The 26492-nt window shown below is 39.6% G+C and overlaps 1 protein-coding gene across 7 annotated transcripts; it reads right to left on the bottom strand.

The window, feature by feature from the left end:
• Nucleotides 1-368: 368 nt before the first annotated feature.
• On the bottom strand, nucleotides 369-24867 carry usp7 (ubiquitin specific peptidase 7 (herpes virus-associated)). 7 transcript variants are annotated; one of them, XM_008415721.3, is made up of 32 exons: nucleotides 24579-24867; nucleotides 23754-24029; nucleotides 19515-19619; nucleotides 18235-18433; nucleotides 17668-17806; nucleotides 17309-17397; nucleotides 17096-17204; nucleotides 16756-16886; nucleotides 16551-16605; nucleotides 16386-16466; nucleotides 16030-16120; nucleotides 15765-15847; nucleotides 13849-13958; nucleotides 13195-13351; nucleotides 11915-12059; nucleotides 11679-11809; nucleotides 10078-10212; nucleotides 9585-9686; nucleotides 8456-8561; nucleotides 7809-7901; nucleotides 7665-7732; nucleotides 7470-7570; nucleotides 6302-6455; nucleotides 5878-5945; nucleotides 4601-4709; nucleotides 3861-3938; nucleotides 3657-3757; nucleotides 2577-2676; nucleotides 2243-2362; nucleotides 2084-2155; nucleotides 1909-1999; nucleotides 369-818 (listed from the first exon to the last, which is right to left on the bottom strand). In XM_008415721.3, the coding sequence occupies exons 1-32, from the start codon at nucleotides 24610-24612 to the stop codon at nucleotides 712-714; spliced, it is 3540 nt and encodes a 1179-aa protein (XP_008413943.1). In that variant the 5' UTR covers nucleotides 24613-24867; the 3' UTR covers nucleotides 369-711. The 7 variants fall into 7 exon arrangements, with proteins under 7 accessions (XP_008413943.1, XP_008413942.1, XP_008413941.1 ...); XM_008415720.3 differs by having other exon boundaries at nucleotides 4601-4703; nucleotides 13174-13351; XM_008415719.3 differs by having other exon boundaries at nucleotides 13174-13351.
• Nucleotides 24868-26492: the final 1625 nt, after the last annotated feature.

The raw sequence follows: 26492 nt of genomic DNA on the forward strand, positions 1-26492 counted from the left end.
AGGATGGGAGAAGGAACTATCACGAAGCTCTGAGCAAACATCTTTTCATCTAATTCAATACATAGCGGTGCAGTTCCTCTCCAAGCAACTTCATTTAAAACAACCCTCCTTAGCCCCAACGAAGGAAAAAAAAAAAACAGAAGTAGGGAGAAAAGACGTAGTTTCCGCTTTTCAAATTCATCTTAAAACCCAATTTTACATCTCCCACTTCAAGACAGGCAACAAAAAGCAGGCAGTGAACAGGTAGAAAAGCCGAACAGCCTCAAACGTAAAGGGAGACGGTTTAAAAAAAAAAAAAAAAAAAAAAAAAAAAACAGGAGGAAAAAAAAAAAAAAACTAAAATGTACAACAAAAATCAACAGTCAGGAGGTGGTTGGTGCAGTTTATTTTTCCTTTGAAGAATAATCTGTCAGCTGCAGCGAGATCCTGTGTCGCTGAAGTCGTAGTGCCGGTGCAGAGCTGTAGAGGTGTCCAGGCGGGTGTTAGAGTGATGAACACACACACGCATACAAGCAAGCACGCACACCCACAGTCTCGCACACAAACACGCACTCACACACACACGGTTGGTTACAGTCTGTGGTTATGGTTTGTTAAAGTGGGAAAGAGGGAGGGAGGAAGGATTTGAGGAAGATGAGGAGAACGAAGAGGAAAAGGAGGAGGAGGAGGAGGAGGAGGAGTCGGGGTCGGGAGGAGGGGGGCCAGGCTGCTTTAGTTGTGGATCTTGATTGCTTTCTCCAGGTATGTGTAGCGACCTCTCTTTGGAGCTTTGTTGAAATGATCCAACCCTAGCCAGGGCCGCGGGTGGGACATGTTACCTGTGGGGGACAAGATGCCAGAGAGGTTTGTGAGGCGCCTCGGCTGCTGCCCGATTAAATAAGTAAATAAATAAATAAAAATACAGAAACATCTCCTGGAAATACAACATGAAGAAAATGTGTTTCAGAGCAAAACAAGGCCCCATAACCAGAGTTTCTGCACCAACTCAAATTAAAGACTTTTTAAGACCGTTATGAATTAAATTTAAGACCTGTGTCACAACAGCAAATTGTATTTTTTACATTTTGCCAAGTCTTTTTTTTTTTCCCCCAGAATGCACATCGCGTTATACGTGTTGGCGACAGAAGTGAGCCAGTGGCAAAGATGAACATCACCCGGGCAACTGGCAGCAGTTCACACTTATCAATGATAGATGCAAACAAGACAACTAGCTAGCAAGGGTATATTAGCAGCAAGTTTAGCTGTAGCATCAACCGCTTGAGTCACATAGAACATTCAAGTTCTGCCTCACAGAAAAGTGTGACAAGAAAATAAACTAGATATAATAGTAAATAGTCCCGCCACAACAAAAAGACAAACATCTCTCCGCAGTACTTTCTTTTCTTCCTGTACTTATCCACGGTTGGAAAGTCATAAAAGCAAATTCAAGACTTTTCTAAAAAGTTGGTAGCAACCTTGGCTCTCCCCCCGTTCTCCATGAGCCAGAGCATTCTTCACATGTTCTGTTAATGTTTAAAACATTAAGTTTATTGGCAGAGCGTCACTGTAAATAATCTCCCAAGTTTAATAAATGACCATACCAGTAATTATTTACCACATTTAACTGTTTGAAACTCTGAAATAGCGCTTTAACGTTTGCGCTCCCCTTTATTATATTTGGCAAAAAAAAAAAAAAAAACTGCTTGTTTAGAGGTCACCTAAAATCCTTTAAACCTATTTGTGACACAACGTGGTTGAACTAATAACGCAGGGCAGCTTTCGGTTGCTCAAATGTTACCGGGAGTTCTTTGTGTGGAGGAAATCCCTTTTGAACTTTAGTGACCTCAAACCCAAAACTGAAACTCAACATGGAGACATTTGTATATTATAGTGATGCTTCACATCCAAAGTTGCATCAACAGGAAATACCTGGCTGTGGCTCAAAGTCCTTCAGGTTGACCTCGTACTCGTCTTCGGTGATGTACTGATGCCGGCCCATCATCACAATCGCAAACTTAAACTTGGAAAAATTTAGAAAATATGCAAAAATAAATAGAAATGTTTTTACTTTTTTTTTTTTTTTTTAAACAACGTGACACCACACCTTCTCAAATTCTTTCTCCTGGATGTCCAGCATGGTCTGGATCCTCCTCATCACCTCCCTAAACGGCTCCCCCTGCAGGGAGGATGGAGAAATTTAAGTCACTCAATAGAAATAAAACAATCCGACAAACATTCGACACGAAGCCACGGCGGCACATGCCTGTCTGATCTTGAGCAAGAAGGGAATCCCAAAGGTGCCAAAGACTTCCTTGTGGAAGTGAGCGACTGGGATCAACATCTCAGTGTCCTTGTCCAAGTCCACCTGGTCCAAAGGAATCTCCTAAATGTAGAAAATGGGATTTTTTTTTTGTTTGTGAAAAATTCTGGGTTGTATTTATTCTGCAGCTGGAAATATTCAAAGAACCAAAGCAGCACTAAACTGATTCTAAAGAAGCAAACTGAATCGGGCGCGTCAGAGCTGACAGCTCTGCAGAGGAGATGTAGCTGGAGGAGGGCAAAGCGGCTAAAAATACACACCTCCCAAACACACTTACCTCTATTCTAAAGGTGCGACTGGCAGCAGGAGATAAACATTCTAGCAGCTCGTCCTCCTGGTGAACCCCGATGATTTTATAGCTTACTATCTCTAACAGCCTGCAGGGAGGGAGGGGAGACAGAAGAGAGTTTGATGTGAAGCAGCAGCTGTTCGAAATACAAGAAATTATGAGGAATTAAAAACGACAGCAGAGTCATTAAAAAGGTGGAAAATATTCTTGCGGTTCTTTTGGTTTTACTTCGAGGTTTTTCAGGCCAAATTTTCCCATTTTTCAACTATGTAGACAGATCAGCTGAACACATTAAATAATGCATTTAGGGTTAAATATTTATCCTTATGATCACAGTTAGTGAAAGCAAAGTTTAGAACTAAAGCAAAAAACTAAAATAAAAAAGTAGAGATCTGTTTTTTCCCCCCAATTAATACATATTTTGCAGTCAGTAACTCAAATCGCAAAATGACCTAAGCGACCGATAGAAACTCAAGTTGTGATGCTAAGAATAAATGTCTTTACCCCACCAAGAAACGGCTCAGTAACAGAAGACATAAAGATGCCAAGATCCCCAATTTACATTTTTCCATACTTATCCAGAAGTGGAAAATAAAAACCAAACTTTGAAGGCATCTGTAGGAGATGTCTATTCAGGTATTTAAGTACATGCCAGAGGAGAAGATTTAATATTTGATGAGGCTGCAGCAGCCTCAAACGTCACACCAAATTATTTCACTTTGATTTTTATTTAAATAAATAAATCGTAAAAAAAAATGACGATTTTTAAAAAAATATTTGGAAATGAAAGACTATAGCAGCGGCTGCTCCTCTGTGTGTGAGACATGAGCCACTCAGGTGAAGTTATGTTTCTGTGTGTGAGAGGCCAGTACTACTTAAAAAAAGATCAATTTAACCCTCAATTAGCTGAAAACCTCAAAAAAATACAATGCGAGTGAAGTTAGAGTAAATCAGTGCACCAAATCCTGATCAAGTTTGTATTTTAATTTCCCACCCCCCAGTTTTAGAAAATCGGTGGAATTTTAAGGTGGATATGTTGCTGTGTTTCGCGTATTCTGAGATAAATACCTGAGCTTCTCAGAGCCGTTTTCAGACAACTCCACTGCCTTTTTACATTCTTCCAAAAGGTCCCGTACGCAGCCATGTTTGTCAGGGTACAGGGTGATCTCCTGCAATAAAAGTGTGTGAGAAAAAAACAAACATTTGACCAATTGCATAAATACACAGAAATAAATTTTTAGCTGAACAAAACAATCAAAGCGAGCGGCTTACCTCCTCTCTGAACTGGCTGTTGAGCCATATGCATTTAAAACTCCTCCTGTTCTCAAAGTCTGTAATCTTCATCTTCAACTGTGAGCACAGCAAGAGGAAAACACGTTTTTATTCTTTTATTCGATCGTAAAGGCTGCCTGTGATTCACCTCTTTCCGTCGTTAACGTTTGTACTTGTCTAAAAAAAATTTGACCCAAACGTGAGGATCAGAAATAAAAATGTGGTAAATACTCATGGATAAACCTGGTAGCAAAAAAAAAAAAAAAAACGAAAAAAAAAAAAACTGTGGTCAATTCCCCCAGAAAGTTTTATTTTCTCTTTCCCAGCTGTGAGGCCACAGGTGGTTCACATTGAAACAAACGAAAAGCTGCAGACTTTAAAATAGGGAATTGAATATATAACTGCAATAGGATTAAACTGATTATGTACTTAAAAACACACCGGGCTCTCGTATTTTCTAACTTTAGCTGGTTGGTGTAAGCCTGCTGAGGTAAGCCCGAAATCTCGTTAGCTCAGCCCGGACAATCTATCGGCAACCCACTGAACGGCATCAGAGCGCGAAAGCAGACCAGCGGGTGACGACACTTTCGCGATAAACGGAAAAACTGAGTTTTAACATGTCTTTCTAGCCGACGTAATCCAGAAAAATGTCTTTCAAAATCCAAATTTGATGGCACAAACGCGGCTAATCGGTATATGACAATTAAAAAGAAAGAAATCAAATGTCCAAGCATTCCCACCTGCTGGTAGTAAAGCTTCTTGGGCTGCCGAGGCTTGAAGAATTGCAGCAGGTCTCGCAGTGTCCCATCATAGTTGTGTCTGAGAGGATTCCCTGGACCGTCCCTGTACCTGGCCACCACACCACCAGGCAGGGGGGGCAGGGCGGTGAAGGGAAGGAAGGACGGATGGAGAAAGACGGGAGAGGGCGCGGGGGAGGGGAGTCATGGAGGAGAGAAGATGTGTAAGTTGGCATGGAGAGAAAGATGCACAGAAGAAGTGAGAGGCGAGAGGGAGGAGTTAAAGAGGAAAACAAAGAGAGAGGTGGAGGGGGGACAGGTTACACAACATTTCTCACAGCTGGAAATGACCAAACAGAAAGCAATCAAGTCCAAGACGCAACTCGGTTAAGGCATTTGGCAAACGTTCAACAGACTGGATATTGTAGATCATCTGAATCAAGATTTTTGTTGCCACCGGAGGACAAAAATTGGGAAAATTTATTAAATTAAAAAGGCAAACATTTGCTTATTGTGGTTTTCTTTTGGTGTCTTATTTTACCTTATCTACAATAAAGCTCATTTGTTATTAAATCTGTACGTCACAAAAAAGTCAGAACATAAAAAGGGCGTTGGACTTTAAAAAGCATCTTAAAAATCGGCTCTTGGAAAGTCAACATGTCAACGCTGAGCATATGGAAAGATGTATAGCTTTGAAGGTCGTTTCCTGTGTTTCTTATTTTGCAGCGTTTGTGTTTTTTTTATCCCTGTATTTATTATTGTGCTCAACCTCAACCTGCCAACGGGACTAGAGATGGAGATCAGCTACCTGGCTATAATCTCATGTATTTACATGTAAATATTCATTAATAGGCATTGTCCCATTTAAAAGAAATTAATCTGAACTGTTGAAGAAAAAAGGATAATTTCCACAAATTTGGGGTCATCATTTTTTTCCCCATCTTAGTATTTTTTACATTTATTTTTTAACCATTGTTGACTTGTGGTTGGAGGCCGAATAAAATAATTTCAAATTAGTCCAACCTGATTGAAATGTTTTTACTTTTGCTGCAGCAAAAACTGCAACAGACTGAATAAAATATATATTTTAAAAAAGCAATAAATGGACCAACAAACAAATTTAACCCCTACCTAAATATAATTTAAGACATTTTACACCTTAATTATGTTTTATTAATTCATCTGCAGTCTATACATATTCTATACTTTATTTTAAAAATTAAAAAAACTCTTAAGATGAATTATTGTGCGTCAGTGTGTGGATGGGACAAGCCTCCTACCCCTGGGACTTGAAGAACTGCAGCAGCATTGGATCTGTGTTCAACCTCTGTGCGACTGTCTTGGCCACCTGACAAAAACGCACACATTACAAGTAGGTTAGCACCCGTCAGGCAGCGTCTACGTCAGGCGCCTCGAGCAAACCAGACGAACAAACAAAGCAAATAAAGATCAGATTTATACGTCAACCAGAAAACTACACATCTCCTTGCATAATCAGTAAGAATTTCAAAGTGCTAGCGGTACTTTAAGCACCCAAGAAGAGCTCAAATTCGATTAAACAAGTAAATTTAACTTTAATATTGTTAAACGTCTTTTCAGCATGAGAAGAAAAAAAAAAGATTTTTGCTCAATTTAGCTGTACGAAGGGATGAAAAGAGGTGACCCCTCAATCCAGGCGGCATTAATCAAGCCGAGCAAACGCACCTGAAAATAGTTCATGCGGTTCGAGAGCGTGACCACGAAGCCGGGGTCGTTGTGAATGGTCTTGTCACAGAAAATGACATCAACTCGGTGGTACAGATCCCGGAAATAGTCCTTCGCTGTGGGCAGCTCACTGCTGTCGTTCTCTGGGTCGTCCCTGTGCAGGGAGCGGCAGGAGAACGAGATTAAAGCGCCGCTCGCGTAGCGACAGACCGTACGGAGACACAACTCTCCATCGGGATCAAAGTTGTTTTTGTTTTATGTGGACAGAATCAGTCAAAGACAAAAGGCACACACATACACACACACAGACACACACACACACCTAATATCAGAACAATTTCAGATTAAAAGATAAAGTTAACAGATGAACAGTTTTTCTGCTTTTTAAAAAACAAACTGGACTCCAAACATGGTTCCTGAACCTGCTTCATGTCAAAACTCCAAACTTCCCCAGGCGAAAACTTTGATTTCTTGTTCTATTCCAGTCTCCAAGCACAAGTCTGAAATGTCAAATTAAATTTACTGTGAATATTTCTACAGTTTAAAACATGAAATATGTAAAAAAAAACAAACAAACAAACAAAAAAAAAATAACTAACCTATAAAAAAAAGGAAGGAAGGACGGAAAGGAGGAGTATAGGATGGAAAGAACAGAGGGAGAAAGGATAGGAAAGAAAAAGTACAAAAGGAATGATAAAAATGAAAGTAAAATAGGATAGAAGGAAGAAGGGTAAGGAGAAGCGTTAAAGAAAGGAAGGATACAAAGGATGAAAGAAAAGGATGGAATCAAAAAAGAATAAAAGAAGGAAAGATAAAAGAACGGAAGAAAAAACTAAAAGGATAAAAAGAAAAAGGAAAACAGGAAGGAAGGAAAAATAGTAAGGATAGAAGTTAAAGACAAATTATGACTTGGCAGATAAAAAAAAATGGACCGGTGTAGGGAGGACAGATGGACGGACGGTCGAGAGACCTTGTAGATGACTCCAGAATTTTCCTGTGTTAAACTCTGGGAATATTTTCCTCCCGGCTCCTTTCTATTCCCACACACATCCACATCCAACACATGCCTAAAACCAAATCCTCCTCTCTTCCAGGCTGCACAGAAACAACAACAACTCTGACCCGGGTTTACAAAACGCTGCCGGTTAAAACAAACGGCAAAACTCACTTCTGGAAGACAATTATGTCGCCGTCCATGAGCTCGTCTAGGGCCTTGTCCAGAGAGACATCGTAGTCCTGGATCCGCTCCGTTAGGTTGGGCTTTACTTCCTGCAGCAATGAAATCATCATCAAAGTGGGATGAAGTCAAAACCGGCGGAAAACGTGGTGAAAAGTCAAACCGACGGCAACAAACGGAGCTCACCTCATAGAGGATAAGGCTAGTTTCCTGCTGGAATCCTGCTCTCTCACACATGACTGGCAGCAGGTCTCCTGGGTGAAGCAGGAAAAATTGATTTAGTACAACATAAAAAAGGTATTGGAGATAAACGTCCAGAGATATTCTTACTTATTTTGCAGGATATAGGTGTGTAGATATGTCCACAATAATTTAAGCTTCTGGTTTTGGGGTCGTACATCTTCAAGAACAACATGACATCATCTTAAAAAAAAAAAAAAAAGCATATTAATTAAAAAAAATACATATCAACCAAGTTAAAGTTCAACTGCAACCCAATTTAATAACTTAGAATGTTATTGAAAAGCCCCTTTATTTCAGAAACTTTATCACTCAGCGAAACATGTTATATAGATTAAATACACGTTCGAAAGCCTTTACGTTTGTTAATTGATGGTAATTTTCCATTTACAGATTATAAATGTTTAAAATTAGGATATTACATCAGACCAATAAAAATGGATGTTTTTAAAAACCAAAGTGCAACCTTAATGAAAATGACATTTAATAAATGCTTAAAGATACTTTAGACTAGAGACTCATCGGGATGTGTATCCTAATCTCCCCTCTTGATCGTTCAAGTTTTAAAGCGTGAAGATAAAATGGATTGATAACAAAGAGGGCAGGTTTACAACAACATGCCGACCTTCTCTGTTGAATCTGATTAAACACACTTAGAGACCCCGACATATTTATATTTAACGTTTTCTCGCTACAGAAGGATGCGTGATTGGATGACGGACGTGAGTGAAACTCACGGTCTTTGTCAAACTTGGGTAACGTGGCTCCGCTGGCTGCCAACTCTGGATCCACGGTCTCCAGAAATATTGTCCAGGGGTTTTCGTTGTCACTCAAGTCGATCATCTAACAAACAAAAACACAACATCCAAAATGGTGACCTTGCATCATAGCTTGAGGCATTTCCCAAAGAATAAATATGTAAATAAACAGCAAATGTTTATTTCCTAGGGTTTGTACATCTTTCTCCCACAGGAAAATTCAGGAAAACTTTTCAAACTTTACCAGCGCCACACTTTAGAGGTAAAAATTACGAAAATTAGAAAACAACAACAAAAAAAAGAAGTCTGTATTCACATCTATGCATCATTTGTAACTATTATTAATATTTTTCTCACTGGTCCGAGAACAAAACACTGATGTAACAAAAAAAATCCTCATATTTAAAGTATAAAACACAAACCAACCTTTATTCAGCCACACAGATCAATAAGTCATTGAACCATTAGGAATAATAAATATTCACTACATTGAAACGATCCAAACAGATCGTGTTAAGGTAAATAATATTCCTGCTCACATTAAATGTTTAAATAAAATATACCAAGAAATCTAAAAAAATAAAATAAAATAAAAAATTCCCTACATTTTCTGGCACTTAGCAAATAGAAAATAATTTTGGCAATTCTAACCGACCAAAAACAGGAAAAGAAAGTTTAGCCTGACAACTTCAGACAATGAGGAAAAGGAAAGTTATTTATGTTTCAATTAAGCAAATGAAATCATCTGGCTTCAACTGTAAAACAACATTTTCCAAATTTATGCTAACGTTAAATTGCACTTTATTACAAACTGTGCAGGTTGAATATCAAGCACTTTCCAAGCCTTGAAAACAAACAATTGAATTTCAAACCCCAGTTTGTCCTTTAAATAACGGATTACAATACCGGAACGTATTTCTGAAGATCAGCGTTTGATCAGAGCGGTGACGTAACAATTTCAAGGATTTTTTTATTTGTGGTTTTCAGTCGCGTCTTTAAAAGCGCTTCCTCCTAAATCGGGACGACCGGAGGCGCGTGACTCGAACAAAACCTGATCAACTGCTGAAAACACGCCCAGAAAAAAACCCTTTCTGAAGCAAACACGTACCGATTTGTTACAATCGGCCTCGTAGTCGAGCATGGCGGGTCGCTTGGTTCCGTTACTGCGGGCCTGCATGGGCCAAAGCCTCATCTGGTCCTGCGGGAAACCCTGCAGCACAAAAATGCTCAACTTTAGAATACTTTACAGAGACATGTTGTAGTTGATAACAAGGACAGAAGGAATGAACGGTAGTGAATGTCAGTGCACTTTTTTCTTCTTCTGACAGTTTAGATTCTACTTTGTAGGCAAACAGGAAAAACGACAAGTCTTAACCTTCAAACAGTGACTGTGGCAACGCTTTGAGGAAAAACAGAACTGCTTTCCCCTGTGAGATAAGTCCCACCTTGACTTGAGGTTGAAAAGCAACAAATACAGGCATGATTTAGAGGTTCAGCTTTTTTTTGTGCAAAGTGAATTTTGATTTAGAGAACACATTACGGTAAAAGAATCTTTCGTGTTTTGTGCAACTCTGCGCCTCGGACGAACATGAGTGACTCACCATGGTTTGGGAGAGGTTCTGGACAAACTCCTGCAGGGTGGAGCTTTTCAGGATTTTGAAGACTGTGTACTTTACTTTCTCTTCGTCGTACATATCATTGCCCTGATGCCCACAGAACTGGTCCTCTGTCACCATCTGGATGTAGAAGATAGATAAACATGTAGAATGAGAAAGATGGAACAGCAAAAAAGGTCTGAATGTTTAGCATTTCACACATAAATAAGCCCAGAAGAATAGCCTCAGCTGAGGGCTGACTAGATCTGCATGTGGTCTAATATTGACACAAAACTGAGGAAAAAACTGTTTTATGGTATTTCCAAGAATGTTTTTATTCCTCCGTTTTTATTTCTTTATATTCTAGGCAATAACAATAACACATTTTGCTGGACGACAAATAGTCACAGTATTTCTTTTGATGAAGATAATGTTGCCGTTTTGTGGCTACTTTCAAGTAAAATTGATAATGGCAGCATAATGCAAGTTCAACCCTCTCAAAGACCCACACACTTAACAGTGGAGCTGAGTGATATTTTAAAAATCCAAAGTAAAAACACAACAACCAAAAGTAATAAACCAAATAAAATAAAGACCACACACATCTGAAACCACAATTAAAATGGTTTATGATGTCTACAGTTACCCTTCAAAGTAGAAAGTATTGCACCAATTTTAATTTGTCCTGCGTCCGATTAACTGCAACAAGCTTGTTTGCAAGTAAATATTAAAAACAATGCTTTTGAACAATTATTTGCTTTTATTTGTTCCGCTTTTTATTCATTTGTACTTTCATTCAAAAACAAAAATCTGATTTTACATCCCGTGGCAGAAAAAAAAAAAAAACAGCAGTAAAAATGAACCAGTTTTAGCTCCTTTCCTAAGGAAGGAAAATATTTAAACCAAGTTGTCCATCACAGTAGAAGTGGGTTAAATAACCACACAAACTCATGCAAGGCAATAAAGTCAACAAATAAAGCCAAAATATGGTAGTTTGGGCTGGGAGAGGACCCCAAAGTATTAAACTAAAACCCTGCATCGACTTGAAGAACAAAACTTCACAAGTTCCAGCCTCAGATCGGATTGAAAATGGAAAATTTGTCACCGAAACGCTATAAAGCCAACCAAAATAACCACTCAAATTGCTTCTATTTAATGAGTGGTAAACAAGCAGAATTCATAAAAGCACTTTTAATTACAGCCACATTCATCGAAACACACATACACACCGATGCACAGGTCTTGTACCAAGCTGGAATCAAACCCACAACCTTCTGATTGTCCCAGATGAACCAATCAGTTCAAGCTGCAGAGATATAATTAAAACGCCGCTGCTTTTACTTTTCCCTGAAACTTGTATTCCACGTATCTTGTTTATGATGACATCCACATTTTCTTCACTTCTAACCATTAAACCTCCTCAACTTTTGGCATCCAACAGGCTGAGTATATTACTGCCAAGCAGAGTGAACTAAGGACACCATTCCAAATGGTCGTTTGAAATATTAATACTGCAGAGGCCAAGATTGTTGTGATTGATCGCGCAGCCCCAACAGAGACGGGGGAGTTCCTGCGTATCGCATAAAACTGCCTCTGTGGTTTCCTACCTGAACCTGCATGTAGAGGTGCGCCTCTTGGCGTTCCTTCCTCTTCTGTGCTTCCACCCTCTTCTCCTCCTGCAGACGCTCCACCAGCTGCTGGGGGATGTCCCCATCAGTCATCGGCTGGAGAACCTCACCTGAGTTAAAAAAAAAAAAAAAAAAAGAAGAAAGAAATTACATCCATCAACCAAACTCACTTGAGGCTTTCGACTTGATTTTTCCCCCAGAAGGGTTTCACTCACTGAGCTTGGATTCACGGATGTAGACCAGCATGTACGCGTTAGTGCAGTGACGGACCGACAGGTCGTCGTCGTGCCCGCCGTAGTTGTGTTCTATGGCCTCCTCCTTGGTGCATCGCGACACCACGTCGTCGTCAAACTTACACCACTGCAGCAGGAAATTAAGCGATAGGTGGAGAGAGGGAGGAGGGGGGGTCAGGGCAGGAAGTGACTTTTCACACGTCTTTGTATCCATACCACTTGAACTGTTTCACATTTTGTCACTTTACAAATAAAATGTATGTTATACTGAGATTTTGTGTCACAGACCAACACAAGGGACTGCGCTATAGAAGTGCACAGATTATGCTTTTCTGGATAATCTTTAAAAAAAAAAAAAAAAAAGGTCTGACCTATTCCAATCTATCAGTTTATTTTGAGTTGAATAGCTAACAGCAGCAGTAGAAACATATGGTACCTGCAGGCTTCAAATTTAAGTCAAATTTAAGACTTTTTAATTTGAGTTTGAATAAAACGTATGTAAAAAAAAAAAATAAAAAAAACAACAAAAAACTGTGTGACTGAAACTTTTGCCAGACAAAAAAAAGTCACGCAAAAAACTAGATACAAGCTTAAACAGCGACAAAATTTAAGACCTTTGATTTGCGTATTTACAGCAAATCAACAGCAAATAACTTTTTTTAAATGAATTTATTATCATTTTAAGCCCTTAGTTTTAGATGGAAGAATTTAAGACTTTTAAAGGATGCAGACATCTTGATGATTTAGACTTATTTAATTTACATCATATGTTGGGACAATTTTGCTGGGAAAGAAAAAAAAAAAAAAAATCAAAAAACATCCCGATGTTGCGTATTTTCCTTCCGTCACAGAATGATTTATATTAATAGATAATATCAAACCAAAATTATTCTCGGGTTCTATATTGGCTACATTAGAAATGCTGGGATATAATCAAATTAAATTCCTGATAAAAACTGTAATTGAGGAATAAACTCATCTTTAAACATATAGAAAACCGTAAATTGAGAGCCATGAGTCTCTGACTTGAATTTCTGTCGAAGCAGTGCAGGTGCAATCCCTTGTCCTGGTCTGTTTGTGCTACAACAAGGAGCATGAATACTTTTGCAATTTTCTGTCTCGTAATATTTTAATTTTAACATCAGAAAATAGACATAATATGTGGAACAGATGTAGCATAAACAACCCCCCACACCCACAGAATTTTTGTTGCAAAAGTGCATAAAAAAATTTGTCCTTACAATTGGTTCCTTGACACTCACTTTGCCGTCTCCTTTGGGGTTAAGATAGACGACGTAGTGACCGCCGTGGTTGTCCCCGCTGTGCACCAACACAGCGTGTAGGATATAGTTTGCGGGGTCCTTGGAGTCTGGCTTCTGCAGGAATTCGTCCAGAGGTAACTGGTCGGGAAACTCGAATCTGCGACGGTGGGAGGAATCACAGCAGGAAACGATCGACGAGTTAAAGTCAACGCGCACGTTAAAGAAGAAACAAACACAGAGTTCAGGGAGGAAAGCAAGCAATAGTTCATGCAGGAATATGACGCAGGAAAACGTCACAACAATCTCCAGCATTCGTTTTTGGTTTCATTTATTCCCTTTCATCTTTCAACTAAAGACGACTCTGACAAGAAATCATCTGAGCGGCGTACATTACTGCCATCGCAGGGTGATGGTGTGGTCAGGCTGTGTTCACACTCAACAGCCTTTTCTGGAAATAAGCGGCACCCTTTAACCTATGGTAATATGGAGCAGACGCTCTAAATTTATACCCTGACATCAGCCACCGGCACATTGTGAGGCTGGAAATGAACCACTTTGAGGAGGGCTTTTTTTTTTTTTTTTTTGTGAAGCGATGCACAAATAAACCCATCAGAAAAGAGAAGGAAAAAAAATGAAAAAGAAGTCATGCTTTACCTGTCATTAATCTTGATATTTTGGTCAGTCTGTGGGTCATACATGAACCTCATCAGCTGCAGGTGAAGGATCGGAGGGAAAGTAAGGAACTTCACACCCTTTTCTGCCTCCTGCAAAGCAAAATTACATGTTAGAACATTTGCGTGGAAGATTTTGCTGATGGATTTTATTGCGGTGTTGGTTTAAACGTGATACAGGAGACAAACTAAAATACAGTTATAAAAAATAAATAAATCCAAAATTCAGATTTTTCCATACCACACAACCACAAACTTTCAGTGGCCAAAACGAAGTAGAAAAAATGTATAAAGTGAGCGGAAAATGGTCCGTAGTGTTTGAAATATTTTTAATTTTATAATTTAAAACTTACATTTTCATTTTGTAAAGAGTACGTCATAGAAATAGAAGATATTTTAAGTATCATTACTAAAAAATGATGACCAGAAACTAACAAAACAAAACAACATAAAAAAACACTTGCAACAAAGACCGCAAAAACCCTATTTTCCACACTATAAGGCGCTCCTAAAATCCTTCAATTTCTTCAAAAGCCGACAGTGCGCCTTATAATCTGGTGCGCCTTATATATGGACCAATATTGAGCCTAGCAAGGGATAGTTGTCAGAACGCTGGGTTGTTAATAAAGTTTGACTGACCGATCTACCTACCGACCTGATAATCAGGTCGTCTGCAGGTCATTTAGCACCACGTTCTCCACAAACATGCTGTGCGCAAACGGAGAAGGGTGACCATTGTCCGGCCACGCCCCGGTCCAGTCGCGAAAGGCTCTCCTCGCCGACGGGAGTTTGACTGTTTTGTTGACATTCCTTTTAGTGCAGCTCCATCTAGTGGATGCATAACGTAACTCCAGCCTCTACTGTAGCATCTATTCTATGCGGGGGATAAAAAAACAAAAAAAACAATGCGCACTGCATTTTTATGCGGTGCGCCTTATTTATGAAAAAAGTTTTAAATAGGCCATTTATTGAAGGTGCACCTTATAATCCGGTGCGCCTTATAGTGCGGAAAATATGGTAAATCAATTGCAATGTCTTTGTAAACAAAATTGACCTTCAAAAAAATAATCACCATCATAATGGAAATCATCCAGCTCATTTTAATTTGTCATGTGTTTAGTTAATTAATTGCTCATTGCAACAGGCGATGTTTCAGATCAAAGCGATGGTAGGGAAAGCTCTAGTCCAGATAAGACAAACAAGCAAGTTGAAAACAGGTGGTGGTGGCAGCATCATGCTATGAAGATACATTTTTGCACCAGAGGATGAGAAATCTGGTCAGAGCTGATGGGAAAAGGGGCAGCAATAAATATACTGTAACTGTAGAGGGGGAAAACAAACCAGAGTGGGTGTAAAACTCCAGTCCTTGAAGCCTGGTTTCCTGCAAACCTTTAGATGCATCTCTAGTCCAAACCAAGCCGGCATGCAATGAAGTTCTTCAGAGTCCTGCTAATGAACTACTTATTTGATTCAGTGTGTTGAAGCAATGAAACGCGTCTAAAGGCTGGAATCTGATCCCCGTGTTAAAGGCTGGAGCAGAGATTCACCGCCTTAAAGATACAACCAGACCTGACGAAATGAAATTATTTAGATAAAAGCATACTCATGTGGTAGAATAGCTTAGTCAAAGCCCAGACCTAAAGCAACTGGAAGTCAGGCAGGATTTGAAATGAATGCTCGTAATCTCACATGGAAAAATAGCAACTGTTCTGTAAAATCCACTCCCAAATCATTTTCCTTCCACTTTATAAAGTGTGTCCTTCAGGAAATCCCAGTGCAAGACATTAAAGTTTGTGGTTTTACAGCTAAAATGTGTGGGGAAAACTATGATTTTCTACATATTGCAAAAAGATGCAAATACATTTCCATAGAGCAGCCATGAGCCAAAACTAGACTTACTTGAAGACCGTGCTCTCCTGCGTCGTACTTGTTGTCTCCGTCTAGCTGTTCAGTCGCAACATAATCTTTAAATGACTCGAATACTTAGGAACAAAAAGAGAAAGACAAAATTAGGAAAAAAAGTTTCCATTTCTTAATGTCTGTACACCTTACTATCAATTTTAGTGAAAAAAATAAACTAAAAAATATATATAAAACTGACAAACAGATTCATGTAAATCCTAAAAAAAAAAAAAGGAATTTTCAAAAAGTCTTGCGACTTAACTGTTCTTCTTTCCTTTTATGCTAAGCTGGATGTCGTAGTAGTCCTCTATCCGCTCAGACCGGTAGTCCACATGCTTACACTGGATATATGACTGAGGAAAGAACACAAACGGGTCAGAACGCCGTTCGGCAGGACGGGTAGAAATAATCGTTCTCACAGGATCATGTCGTGATTTAACGCACCTCTATATTTAAACCTATACAGTCCAGAGATCCATCTGAAACGACGTTAGTCTGCTTTGTGCCGGTTTGATTACAAAATCATACGTGTTTGGAGCAAAACTCGAAACACGTCCAACAGCTGCGTACATTTTCTTCAAGTAACAAGACAACAAGAGAAACTTGGGACAAACTTACCACCATCTTTCCTCTGAACAGCTTGGGGATGGTTCCTTCAACACAAGTGCCTTTCATCTTGTTCTCCACGTTGTCCAGCAGCTGGACAATCACACGGCATGATGCGTTTCAGGAAACATTCAGCAAACACCCGGGGATACATTTAAGACCAGCTAGAAAACTTACAACTCTGCACAGCTCCTGTACATCGTGCTGCATGAAGCTATCCAGTGTTTCCCACCTGCGTATTAAAAATAGACAAATAGAACAGTAGTTGGATATAAAATCCAAACGGATGTTTTAAGATTTCACTCAAGAAAGGTCACATTTTCAAACATGAAATGCTTGTTTTAGTCTATATATGTAAAAAAAAAAAAAAAAAAAAATCTACCCAAAAGACTTTGTGAGTTTTTTGGTGCCGACTGGTTTGTCGCTGTGCTGCAGTTCATAGAAAACCCTCTGCAGCGCCAGGGGAACACTCTTGGATGAGTCGTCGCCTTCTGTGGGCATCATGTACACCGCCTACGAAATGAACAGGTTTTAAACGGCAATACTTTAAGACAAAGGTTGTTTCTTGATGAGATAAAAACATTTAAATCATAAAACATTTCATTCGGTTAAAAGAATCTGAGAAATACTTCAGGGTTTTGCGCAATAAAAACAAGTGAATGTGGACTCTGGTTGACGTGTTTATGTAAAAACAATGAAAAGATTCCAGGAAATAGCCGTACCCGTCGTAACTGGTTAGTGAAGAACAGTGTCTGTAGCAGGCTATTCATGTAACAAGTGGCTCCCTGGTTCTTCAGTCCAACGTAGCCTGTGTGTTTCTTGGAGTCCCAGCTGGTTTAATCAGGCAAAAAAAAAATTAAAATAAAAGATTCATAATCAGAGATTCAGTTCAAAAAGATGCAAGTAAAGCCCAGCAGAGGGATAAATCTACTTACGCGACTCCATGTGGAGCGTCTGCCTGGACGTAGACTTCAAACGTGACTTTGTCGTCATCAATAAAGCCTCGCTCTGGATCCGTTACATCCTGTGATATAACAACAAGAGGACGTAAATTCAAACGATGAACTAAATTTAAACTGAGCAAACATGCATCACCCGGCAATTAACAGGGAAACAAGAAGCTGAAAATTTCATTTCCGCGTACTGCTTGTATAGACGCTGCGAGTTGTGAAAGCAAATATTACATAGTCTGTTACGCTCCCGTTTCGTGTCGGGAAAATAACGGGGAAATGGTAAGAAAAATGTTTTGAAAAGTGGACCTTTCCGTTAGCTCTCGTTGGGTTTGTGTACTTACACTCCAGGACATGAAGTTAGAGAAGCCCCAATCGTTTTCCTTGTGGAAGAATAGGTGACTGATTCTGCGGCTGAATGACTTCTCGTCGTCTTTGTAGTTAATGATTTTTAGCATGGCCTGAGCGTGGCAAGACCACGACCTGGAACGGAAATGGCAGGATTACTTCCCACACACTGAAACACAACCTTAAAAGAGAGAATCTATGGGTTTTTATTTAACTGTAGTGCAATTTTAAGAGGAGATGAGAGGGTTCCTGCACTTTTCCTCCACTTATAAGTGCTTAACGGGTTTTGTAAAGAACAAAGAAAAATCTTGTTCAACAACGAAATTGGACCTTTGTGTTAATGTCTATTTAAAAAAAAATTAAGGATCATTAGTTATTGGATAAATTTAATCCTAAAGTGACCATATTGACTAAAATCTGACACCCCCCAATAACCACCAACCAAACATAAGAAATCTACAGAGAGAGAGGGAGACAGAGAGAGACAGAGACAGAGACAGAGAGAGAGAGAGAGAGAGAGAGAGAGACAGAGAGAGAGAGAGAATGGAACCAAAGTCACATACGTGGAGTCCGACTCGGCGTTACACTGCAGGAAGAAGCCGACGCTTTTCTGGTGAGGCCGGTCGGGGTAGAACCGCGGCATCACCATTATCTTCCAGGGCAGGTTCCGGACGAAGCAGGCCGGGCTGAGAACGGACTCGCTAAGGCGACTGAAGCGCTCCACGACGAACCGGAAGGTCGCCTCCGATCTCCAACTGGTGTCTGCGAGGAGATGACGGACAAGAAAGGACAAAATATAAAAACTGCAGGTGCTCTAATTGATCATAGACTGAAACAGTGAGGGAGTTGAGTCTAAATACATTTTCTCATGTTCACACTATTTACTTTAAATTTAACTGACTAATGTTAAAGTAATCCGTACAAACGTAAACAGACTGGTATTGTGATCTTGTGCACTTCAGATATCGATTTGTTTGCACAATAAGGATATTTATTTTACTGTACTTAAAAACAGACTACGGCAGCTAAACAAAGGCAGATAACTAAAATAATACCCCTTTGTTCAGTTTGCAGAGTTTCTGCAGATCTCACCAAGTCAAATTGAAGACTTTAAGAACATTGTGTCCTGCATCACAACAGAAATGTAGCATATTTTGCATGTTATATAGTAGTGGCAAGCTTTTTTGCCCAGGAAACATGTAGCATCGTACAGATTAGCAAGTGTCAAAGACAAGCACTGTTCATCTAACTGCTGATAAATTTACACTTACTAATAAAAGGTGGAAAAGAGCTAGGTAGCTAGCAAGACTATATTAGCAGACAATTAGCGGTAGCCTCAACTGCTTCCAGTGGAGAAGATGTCTGTGTGCGACTCAGACTTTTACCTGACAGAAAAGTCTCATAATACAAACTACATAGAATTTATTAATTTTGCCATCACAAATTTAAAACATGTCATTTTTAATGTACTTTTTCTTGTTCAAATTTAATACACTTTAAAGCCTTAGATTTAGATACATGAATTAAAGACTTTTCAAGGATGTGTTTGTAGAGACATAAAGTAATGCCTTTAATGTACATTGCTTAGTGAAAATCAGAGAAAGGGTAGAGACAGATGCTATGATGCATAAATAGAAGCAAAAAAATGAGCGAGAGTAGAGAAACTAAACCAGCAGGTAAGACCTCATACAAAACCAGCAATAAAGAAAAACACTGATTGGCTCAAAAACAAAAAAAGTGGTTATAGTCGAAGAAAAAAAAAAAAAAAGAAAAATCTAAATCATAAGATCTCAAAGTATGTCTCCAAGTATCATCTGCTAGCATGAGCGTTCATCCTCCTCACCATCCTCCATGTCCTCCTCTGTGTTGTTGTGCCCGTCTGCCATGGCCACGTTACCGTTGATCACCGGGTTGGCCGGGATTCTTGGAGGGTCGTCTGTCTCCCCAGCTGCGCAGAAAAAAAGGGAGAGAAAAGATGACAACACTGCACGGATAAAGACAGAAATAGAAACCATCTGAAAAACATTTGTGCATCATAAACTGTGCTAGATTGTTTTTTGTCTTTCTCCCACCCTTTAGTAATTTTACTAAAACCTGTGAATATAAACACATTCCATTCAGTGTTTTTTTGCTTTCGTGTTTTAGTTGCAGCTCCTGTTGAGGACAAAACAAAATATGTTCTACGGTGTTACACCCTGTTGGGAAAAACCATGCCGAGGCAACACGACAAGTGTTTCCCAATGTGTGTGTGTGTGTAGACAGATTGATCTCATCAGGAAGAGAGAGTGTGTGGGGGTGTGTGTGTGTGTGCGCGCGCGCGCGCGCGCGAGTGTGTGCATGAATGCAAAAACAAAAGATCCCCAGAAAGGACAAAAGGGAAGAGCGGGGTGGATAACTATGGACAGGACGCAGAATTAAGAAGCAAGTCATTCTTTAAACAAAACACACGACACACTCGCAGATGATGTTAATTATCCCACTGGCAGAGGCTGATCCAGAGCAACATGGATGGTACCAGCGTCGCTTCAAGGTGGGAATGCAAATATGGAGAGGATGACAATGATGCTATGGCTTCTTAAATATGTCCCCGAGCGTGTGACATCTCTTCTGTCGAGTTTTGTTTGTTTTTCTACAGATGCTGCTCTGAGCGCCACCAGTCAATCTGGTAACATGACTGAACCGTGCCTTCAAGAGGCTGACCTGGTTTCCCCCAAGTGGATTACGCCACATTAATGGAGTCTGTCAGTCAGGTGCATGACAACTTTGTCCCGCTTAGGCAGGAGTCTCGCCTGGAACCCGTAAAGGTTTCTGCTTAAGAACGCAACAAACAGCCTCTCATTATTTCACCGACTGCAGGGGGAAAAAAATAAACTCATTACTACTACTTAGAAATGTATTGCCACATAGCGGAACAGTGAAATGTCTAAAGGGCAGCCTTGATTTAAAAACAAAACATTCTCAGGAAGCGTGTTCACAGGTTCAGAAAGACAAAAGCTTTCCGACCTTCCTAAATCTTTTAGGAAAAGCCACGGAGCGGGAGGGGGGGGACTGTTCTGATGCAGATAGCGCGCAACATTTAGGCGATTTCAGATATCAGCAGTCAACTGATATTCCTAGTCATGAATTATAAGCACATGCTTTTTACTGTGATCAAGTTGGTCCTATACATACATGTATAGGACCAACAATATTAAATATATTTAACCATGCAACGCCCCACTGAGACAGTGGTTTCTTAACAAGGAGACGCCCCAAATACCAGAAAAAAAACTAAAATTAAAAAATAACAATGCTTCTATGATTTTTTTTTTCACCATTTTGTCAATTTAGAAAATAAATATGCGCTCAATTTTGCTGTGACTTGTAAAACCAGGTAAGTAAATTATGTCTATGATATAATCTACAAATACAACTTTTCTTGAATAGTTAAAGTGTTTCACTATTTTTCCCTCTTAAATTCAACTACAAAGATTGACATATGGATCAATATAAACCCAAAGAAAAATATTTTTATACTCAAAAGAAAACAAAAAACTTGCTTACAAAAAAAAACCCAGGTCAGTCAAATTATTGCAACTAATTCTCCTTTTTAAAACTTTTCTTTTAAATACAGTTGGCAGGCTAAGAGATGGCTAAGAAAACGTTCAATTCTAAAAAATATATTTCAAATTTTTTTTTGCAAATATTGGTATTAAAACCATGAAACTATTATATTTTTTTAATCAAGAGGTTACCTATTCATTTGGTGTTGGTTGCCTCAAACAGCCCAGTCAAAATAATCAGAACTTTATTCTGGTCTTGAATTCATGTCAGTACAAAACTATTCTGGTCGTTAAGATAAAAAAGCATTGGTGCTTTGTAAACAACACTATAAAGATTTTTAGATGTTTTTTTTTATTATAATTGATATTACAAAAAATCCTGGTTGTTAAAGTAGTTCATTTTTACACTTCCAGACTGATATCATTTAAAAATTAGGCAATGCAAAAACAAAAATCTGGAAACAAAATATTTTTTTCTTATTCCATACATATTCAAAGCTGGGAAACGGTAAAAGCAAGCTCAATAAAAACTAAGTAGGAACCTTGCTCTTAACGTGAATGCATCATAGTTCACCTGTGGCGATGTAGATAAATGACTGGGATAAAACTGTAATCAACTGTAACTAAGACATAGTACAGCAATTAATAGCAATGTGTTAGAATAAACTGTGGAAAAAATATTAAACAATTTGTTCTCACACTTGTAAGGGTATAAAGCTAAGAAGGGGCTGACTAGTAAATGCACCTGCTACTAGTGAGACAACTATTAAAAACAATGATCAATACAAATAATGAACAGACATGCTTAGTCACTGCAAAACAGAATAAAGTAATTGGTATTGCGTGTGTTACACGATTATCATTAATGTGTGTTAGATTAGATAAGAATTAAATCACAGAGGCTAAATGACGCAGCGAGGCTCTCTTAAAGAGTCTGAACGGACCCTAAAGTTGACATCGATAAGAGATAAATAAAAGTAGCAATTATGCTGTTGGTATGTGTGGGAAATGGTCCACACACGTTTCAATGGCTCGTCCCGACTGCAAATCGATCCAACAAAAACACAGATCATTAAAAATGGCGAGAGCTCCCAGCCGTTTGGTCCTTCATACAATGAAGCAGCAAATCCCCGCGCTGCCCCCTGTGTGGGCCTGGCTTACCGCACCACTAACAACAGTTACTTTTCAGCTCTGCCAAACGGCTCTTCTGAAACGCCGTTAAACGTATGAAACAACGGACTTATCCGGGAGGTTGAACTATTGTTGGCGTTTGAAACTGTTATGATTAAAACGTAAAACGACAAAGTGCATGTACCGTGGTGAACACAAGCTGGTACTGACGCATCTGCGTTCCCGTTAGCCACCTAGCAACCATTAGCAACAAAATGATCTGCTGGTCCTTATTAGGCAACATTAGCTGTACACAAAAACACCAACTAGCATGCTAAATTCAATACAAGGTGAAAAATGCAACAAAACGTCATCACTCTAGGATAGGAATTGAGAAAAATACAAAAAGAAATCCGCACCGGGTTAGCAACCAAGGCCCAAACGCTCTAGCAGAATCGAAAAGGCCACCATTTTGGAACGCCACACACCCCCCTCCGTTAGCATACGCTAACTAGCATGCTAACCAAGGATGACACAAAACGAACTGGGCCTTGAAGCTAATTTACCAGTTTAGAATTGCTTGTCACGCAAACTGTGTTCATTGTGTTTGAGAGGAATATAACTACACAAAGAAATAATGTACTTTCTCTGACTACATATCTAACTTTAATAAAATGTTAATTTATTGAACTGCGGAGCGTTTCACTGTGCAATTAGCAGCCTTCAATTCAAACACGCTACTAGCACTCATCCTCTTCAGGCTAGCAACGATATCTATCGAACAGTTATAAACGATAGAGTGGCAAACTACGGTTTAATCACAGAAGCGTTGATGGACTATGCAGACAGGTATTTTTATCTGTCAATTCAACCCAGGAACTACAGTGAAGAAAGATTAATTTACCGTGAAATGGATTCATGTGATTTGCAAAACTAAGCAACGTTGTTTACAATTCTTTAGTTTATCAACGATCAACACGACCTGAAATCTATAGAGATTGTGCCCCCATTCTACACGTTTAATTAATAAACCACATCAGATCGCTTGTCACAACAGAGTCGGCGGCGAAGACTGAACAGCAAGAGAAATGCGGTAGCCGAGCCGAATGAATGATTTATACGGCCAGTCTCCAGGTTTAAAAAACAGCCACACCAATTGGGTTTATTTGCAAGTAACTTCTAGCTAAAAACGTGGGAAGATAAATTAAGCACAGTTTGCTTATAACGCAAAATGAGGTCAGCTCCGCGCGAGTCTGCTGCAACGGGCGCACAATCAGCAGAAATTCAACCGGCTATCCCAGCCAGCCTCGGGCCTTGTTGTTTACTGTAATGTTGCGCTCAGACTGCACCAACAAAACGTCACTTATTTGCCATGCACCAGGTAAAAAAAAGTCAAGCATTTTGCAAAGAAGTCTGTTCACCCTTCTTACCTTCCATCTCCATGTCCTCTGGTTCGCTGAGCTGCTGCTCGCCGGCTTTCTGCTGCTGCTGCTGCTGCTGCGTATGGTGGTGGTTCATGTTGGCAGCTGCTGTCGTGATGCGGTGCTCTCTGCTATCTCCGTCACCCTCGACCTTGTCCGGGGCAGGCTCCGCGGGGAACCGGGTTCTGGGCTGCTGGTGCGGTGTAGCGGCGGGTTGCGGAGGTGGGGTGGACAGGTCGAGCCTCGGCGGCCGGGCCTGCTCTGTTGCGACCTCGGCCTTGTCCGCTGTCAGCGCCGGGGAGTGAGGAGGGGAGGTCAGCTGGGGAGCGGGTAGAGAAACGCGGACGTATTTGCTCGCTATTCGCCCAATCTCGGCGCTTTTGTTGGGTACAAGTCCCTGGCTGACGGCGGGGGATTGGGACTCCGGGGAAGGAGACCCGTTGAAACGAACTAAATCAATCCGGTTCAACCCCGGGAAACGAGGCTTGCACCTTCAGAAGCAAATACCCCGTTTGCAGCTAGCGTTCAGCTACCTGACACTAGGCAGCCAAAAGGTAATACAGCTGCAACAATGAAAACAAAGGCTCATCTGCTAGGACACAATTAGCAGGTTTGCCAGCGGTATTCCCAGTCCGTCTGCTCCTCCGATTGCCCAACGACCGGGGGAGAAGGAAGGGAGAAGCTATCCATTCAAACCAGTTTCCACTAATGCTGATTTGGAAGTTCACGGAGACAAGAGTTACCAGGGCCTCGACATTAAACAATTCCCATCAAAAAACGCCCCTAAAACGATCAACGACACGACGCGGCTCCTCGCTGCATTTTTAAACTAACCTCTCGACTGTTTCTGAGGAATGTGCCCGGTCATACGATGCTGTGCGGCGGCTCTCGACCCGCTCCTCCCGTGGTTTGTGATGTGTTGGGTCTGAGGGAAATCTCAAAATGGCGGCCGCGCTCTTCTCTGAAATGTCACATCCGCATGGTGATCCAAACACGAGCCCATCCCCGACGAGGTTCTCATCTGTGTTAACTCATATGGGCCCGGTATGTTCCTCGCACATTGGACATATTACACAAAAGTGCATTTATGACCTGAAAAAAAAAAAACTAACACGAATGGTATAATCATAATAAAAAAACGTTTATCCACATTTTTGAACGAGCGTGCTATGGGAAACAAAAACGACTAACTTCGAAGTAATGACACAAATCTTTTTTTGAAACAAAACTTTTGATATTCGTAGCTCCTTCTCAAGGCATAAGCAAACTTAGCTACTGCCGAGGCCAGCAGAGGGAGCCAACGAGCACTCTATTTTTCTTGTTCTCAATGTTCTGGTATCAGTTTGATTTGTCTCAGAACTTGGACCTTTGTATTAGGAATGATGTCAATGCCAACTTAACTGAGTTGTTGCAAGTAGAAACAACAGTTGAATTCATTATGTATTGAAATGCTAACTGCTTTTAGCAATACATCGCCATAATAATTATATTTGCTTCATGTTGTGCTTTTAAGCTGTAAAGATAAATATTCACAAATCAGTATACTGCAGTGTGTGAACCCTTGTTGCATTCTGTTAGAAATCCTAATAAACTTTGTGTTATATGGCAGCCAGGCTAGATATTAAACTCATGCTAGGAAACCTGAGACTGTCTCATATGGTCTATCATTTGTTAATCTTTTCTGCTGTTGTTACCTGTGCAGCAATGTTCATAAATTAATGTTTTCCTTGTGCTTTTAAACCTAATCAATTAAACTGACATAGCCATCTGCTATTGGGAGTACATTTAAATACTTTAATTTTGAGAAATGACATTTCCTATGCAATTCATTGACCATTATTTTATAAATAATATAAAGTCATTAATTTGAGAACCAATGAAAAGCTATTCAGTGTGCAAAGCAAAAAGATTGACTAATTGAATAGTTTTGCAATTTGCATGATATAACCACCCATCTCAAACCACATACATTTTATAATAGCTAAAACACCCCAGATTTATTTCCACTTAAATTGGCCAAAATCACACACAGGTGTATCAACATGGGTGCACAAGATTAGAAGGTTTTAGCAGCTTGTGAATTTGACAAGGGATTTTTTTTTTTTTTAAAGTTGAACCCTGACTATGTCTGGGGCATAGTCTAAAAGTGAAGGGTATTCAAAGCAACTGCTGACATGCCCTGTTCTGGCTGCTTAATTAACTCTAAAAGCAGACCACAAGGTGCTAAAAGAAGTTTCCAAAGTCCCTAAAATGTCATAAATGGAACTACAACAGTCTTTATCTTCCTTTGAGTTCAGACCTTCACAACTAGAATGAGCTACTTAATACTTCCTTTCTCTGTGTTAATAATGGCAAATACAGTGAAAAAAAAGGGGGGCGGGAGTACTAAATTATTTTTTCTTTTTCTTGTTTGAAAAGAATATTTCCAAAAGTAGAGACAATCAAATATATTCTTTTGTTGCTTGAAATGAGGCACATTTAATTTTAGAATAATTCTTGTTTTCACAATACTTATGAATTGAATAAAAATAATAAAGGGTTGTTGTGTGAAAAAGCTAAAACTGTTGATTTACTACCTTGGCGTTTTGTGAAGTTCAAAAAGGTATTCAAAAAGGGTATACTTTATACTTTTAGTTACAACTAGAGCTACATAAACAGCTTAAAAAAGTAAACTGGCAAGAGAAGAATTTGAGTAAAGTAAGAAATATTTTAACAATATTTAGATCGTTAATGAAAAAGTATCAAAAC

The sequence above is a fragment of the Poecilia reticulata genome, chromosome 8, assembly GCF_904066995.2.
Source record: "Poecilia reticulata chromosome 8, P_reticulata-male-v2, whole genome shotgun sequence".
NCBI classification, from domain to species: Eukaryota; Metazoa; Chordata; class Actinopteri; order Cyprinodontiformes; family Poeciliidae; genus Poecilia; species Poecilia reticulata.

What these genes read in the sequence shown, in the direction of transcription:
- usp7 (XM_008415719.3), bottom strand. Translation starts at nt 24,612, where the DNA reads ATGACCGGGCACATTCCTCAGAAACAGTCGAGAG. An exon ending in AGAGGAGGACATGGAGGATG is followed by an intron (nt 18,434 to 19,514) that starts GTGAGGAGGATG and finishes ATCTCCTCGCAG; the next exon opens with ACACCAGTTGGAGATCGGAG. An exon ending in CTAACTTCATGTCCTGGAGT is followed by an intron (nt 17,398 to 17,667) that starts GTAAGTACACAA and finishes GTTATATCACAG; the next exon opens with GATGTAACGGATCCAGAGCG.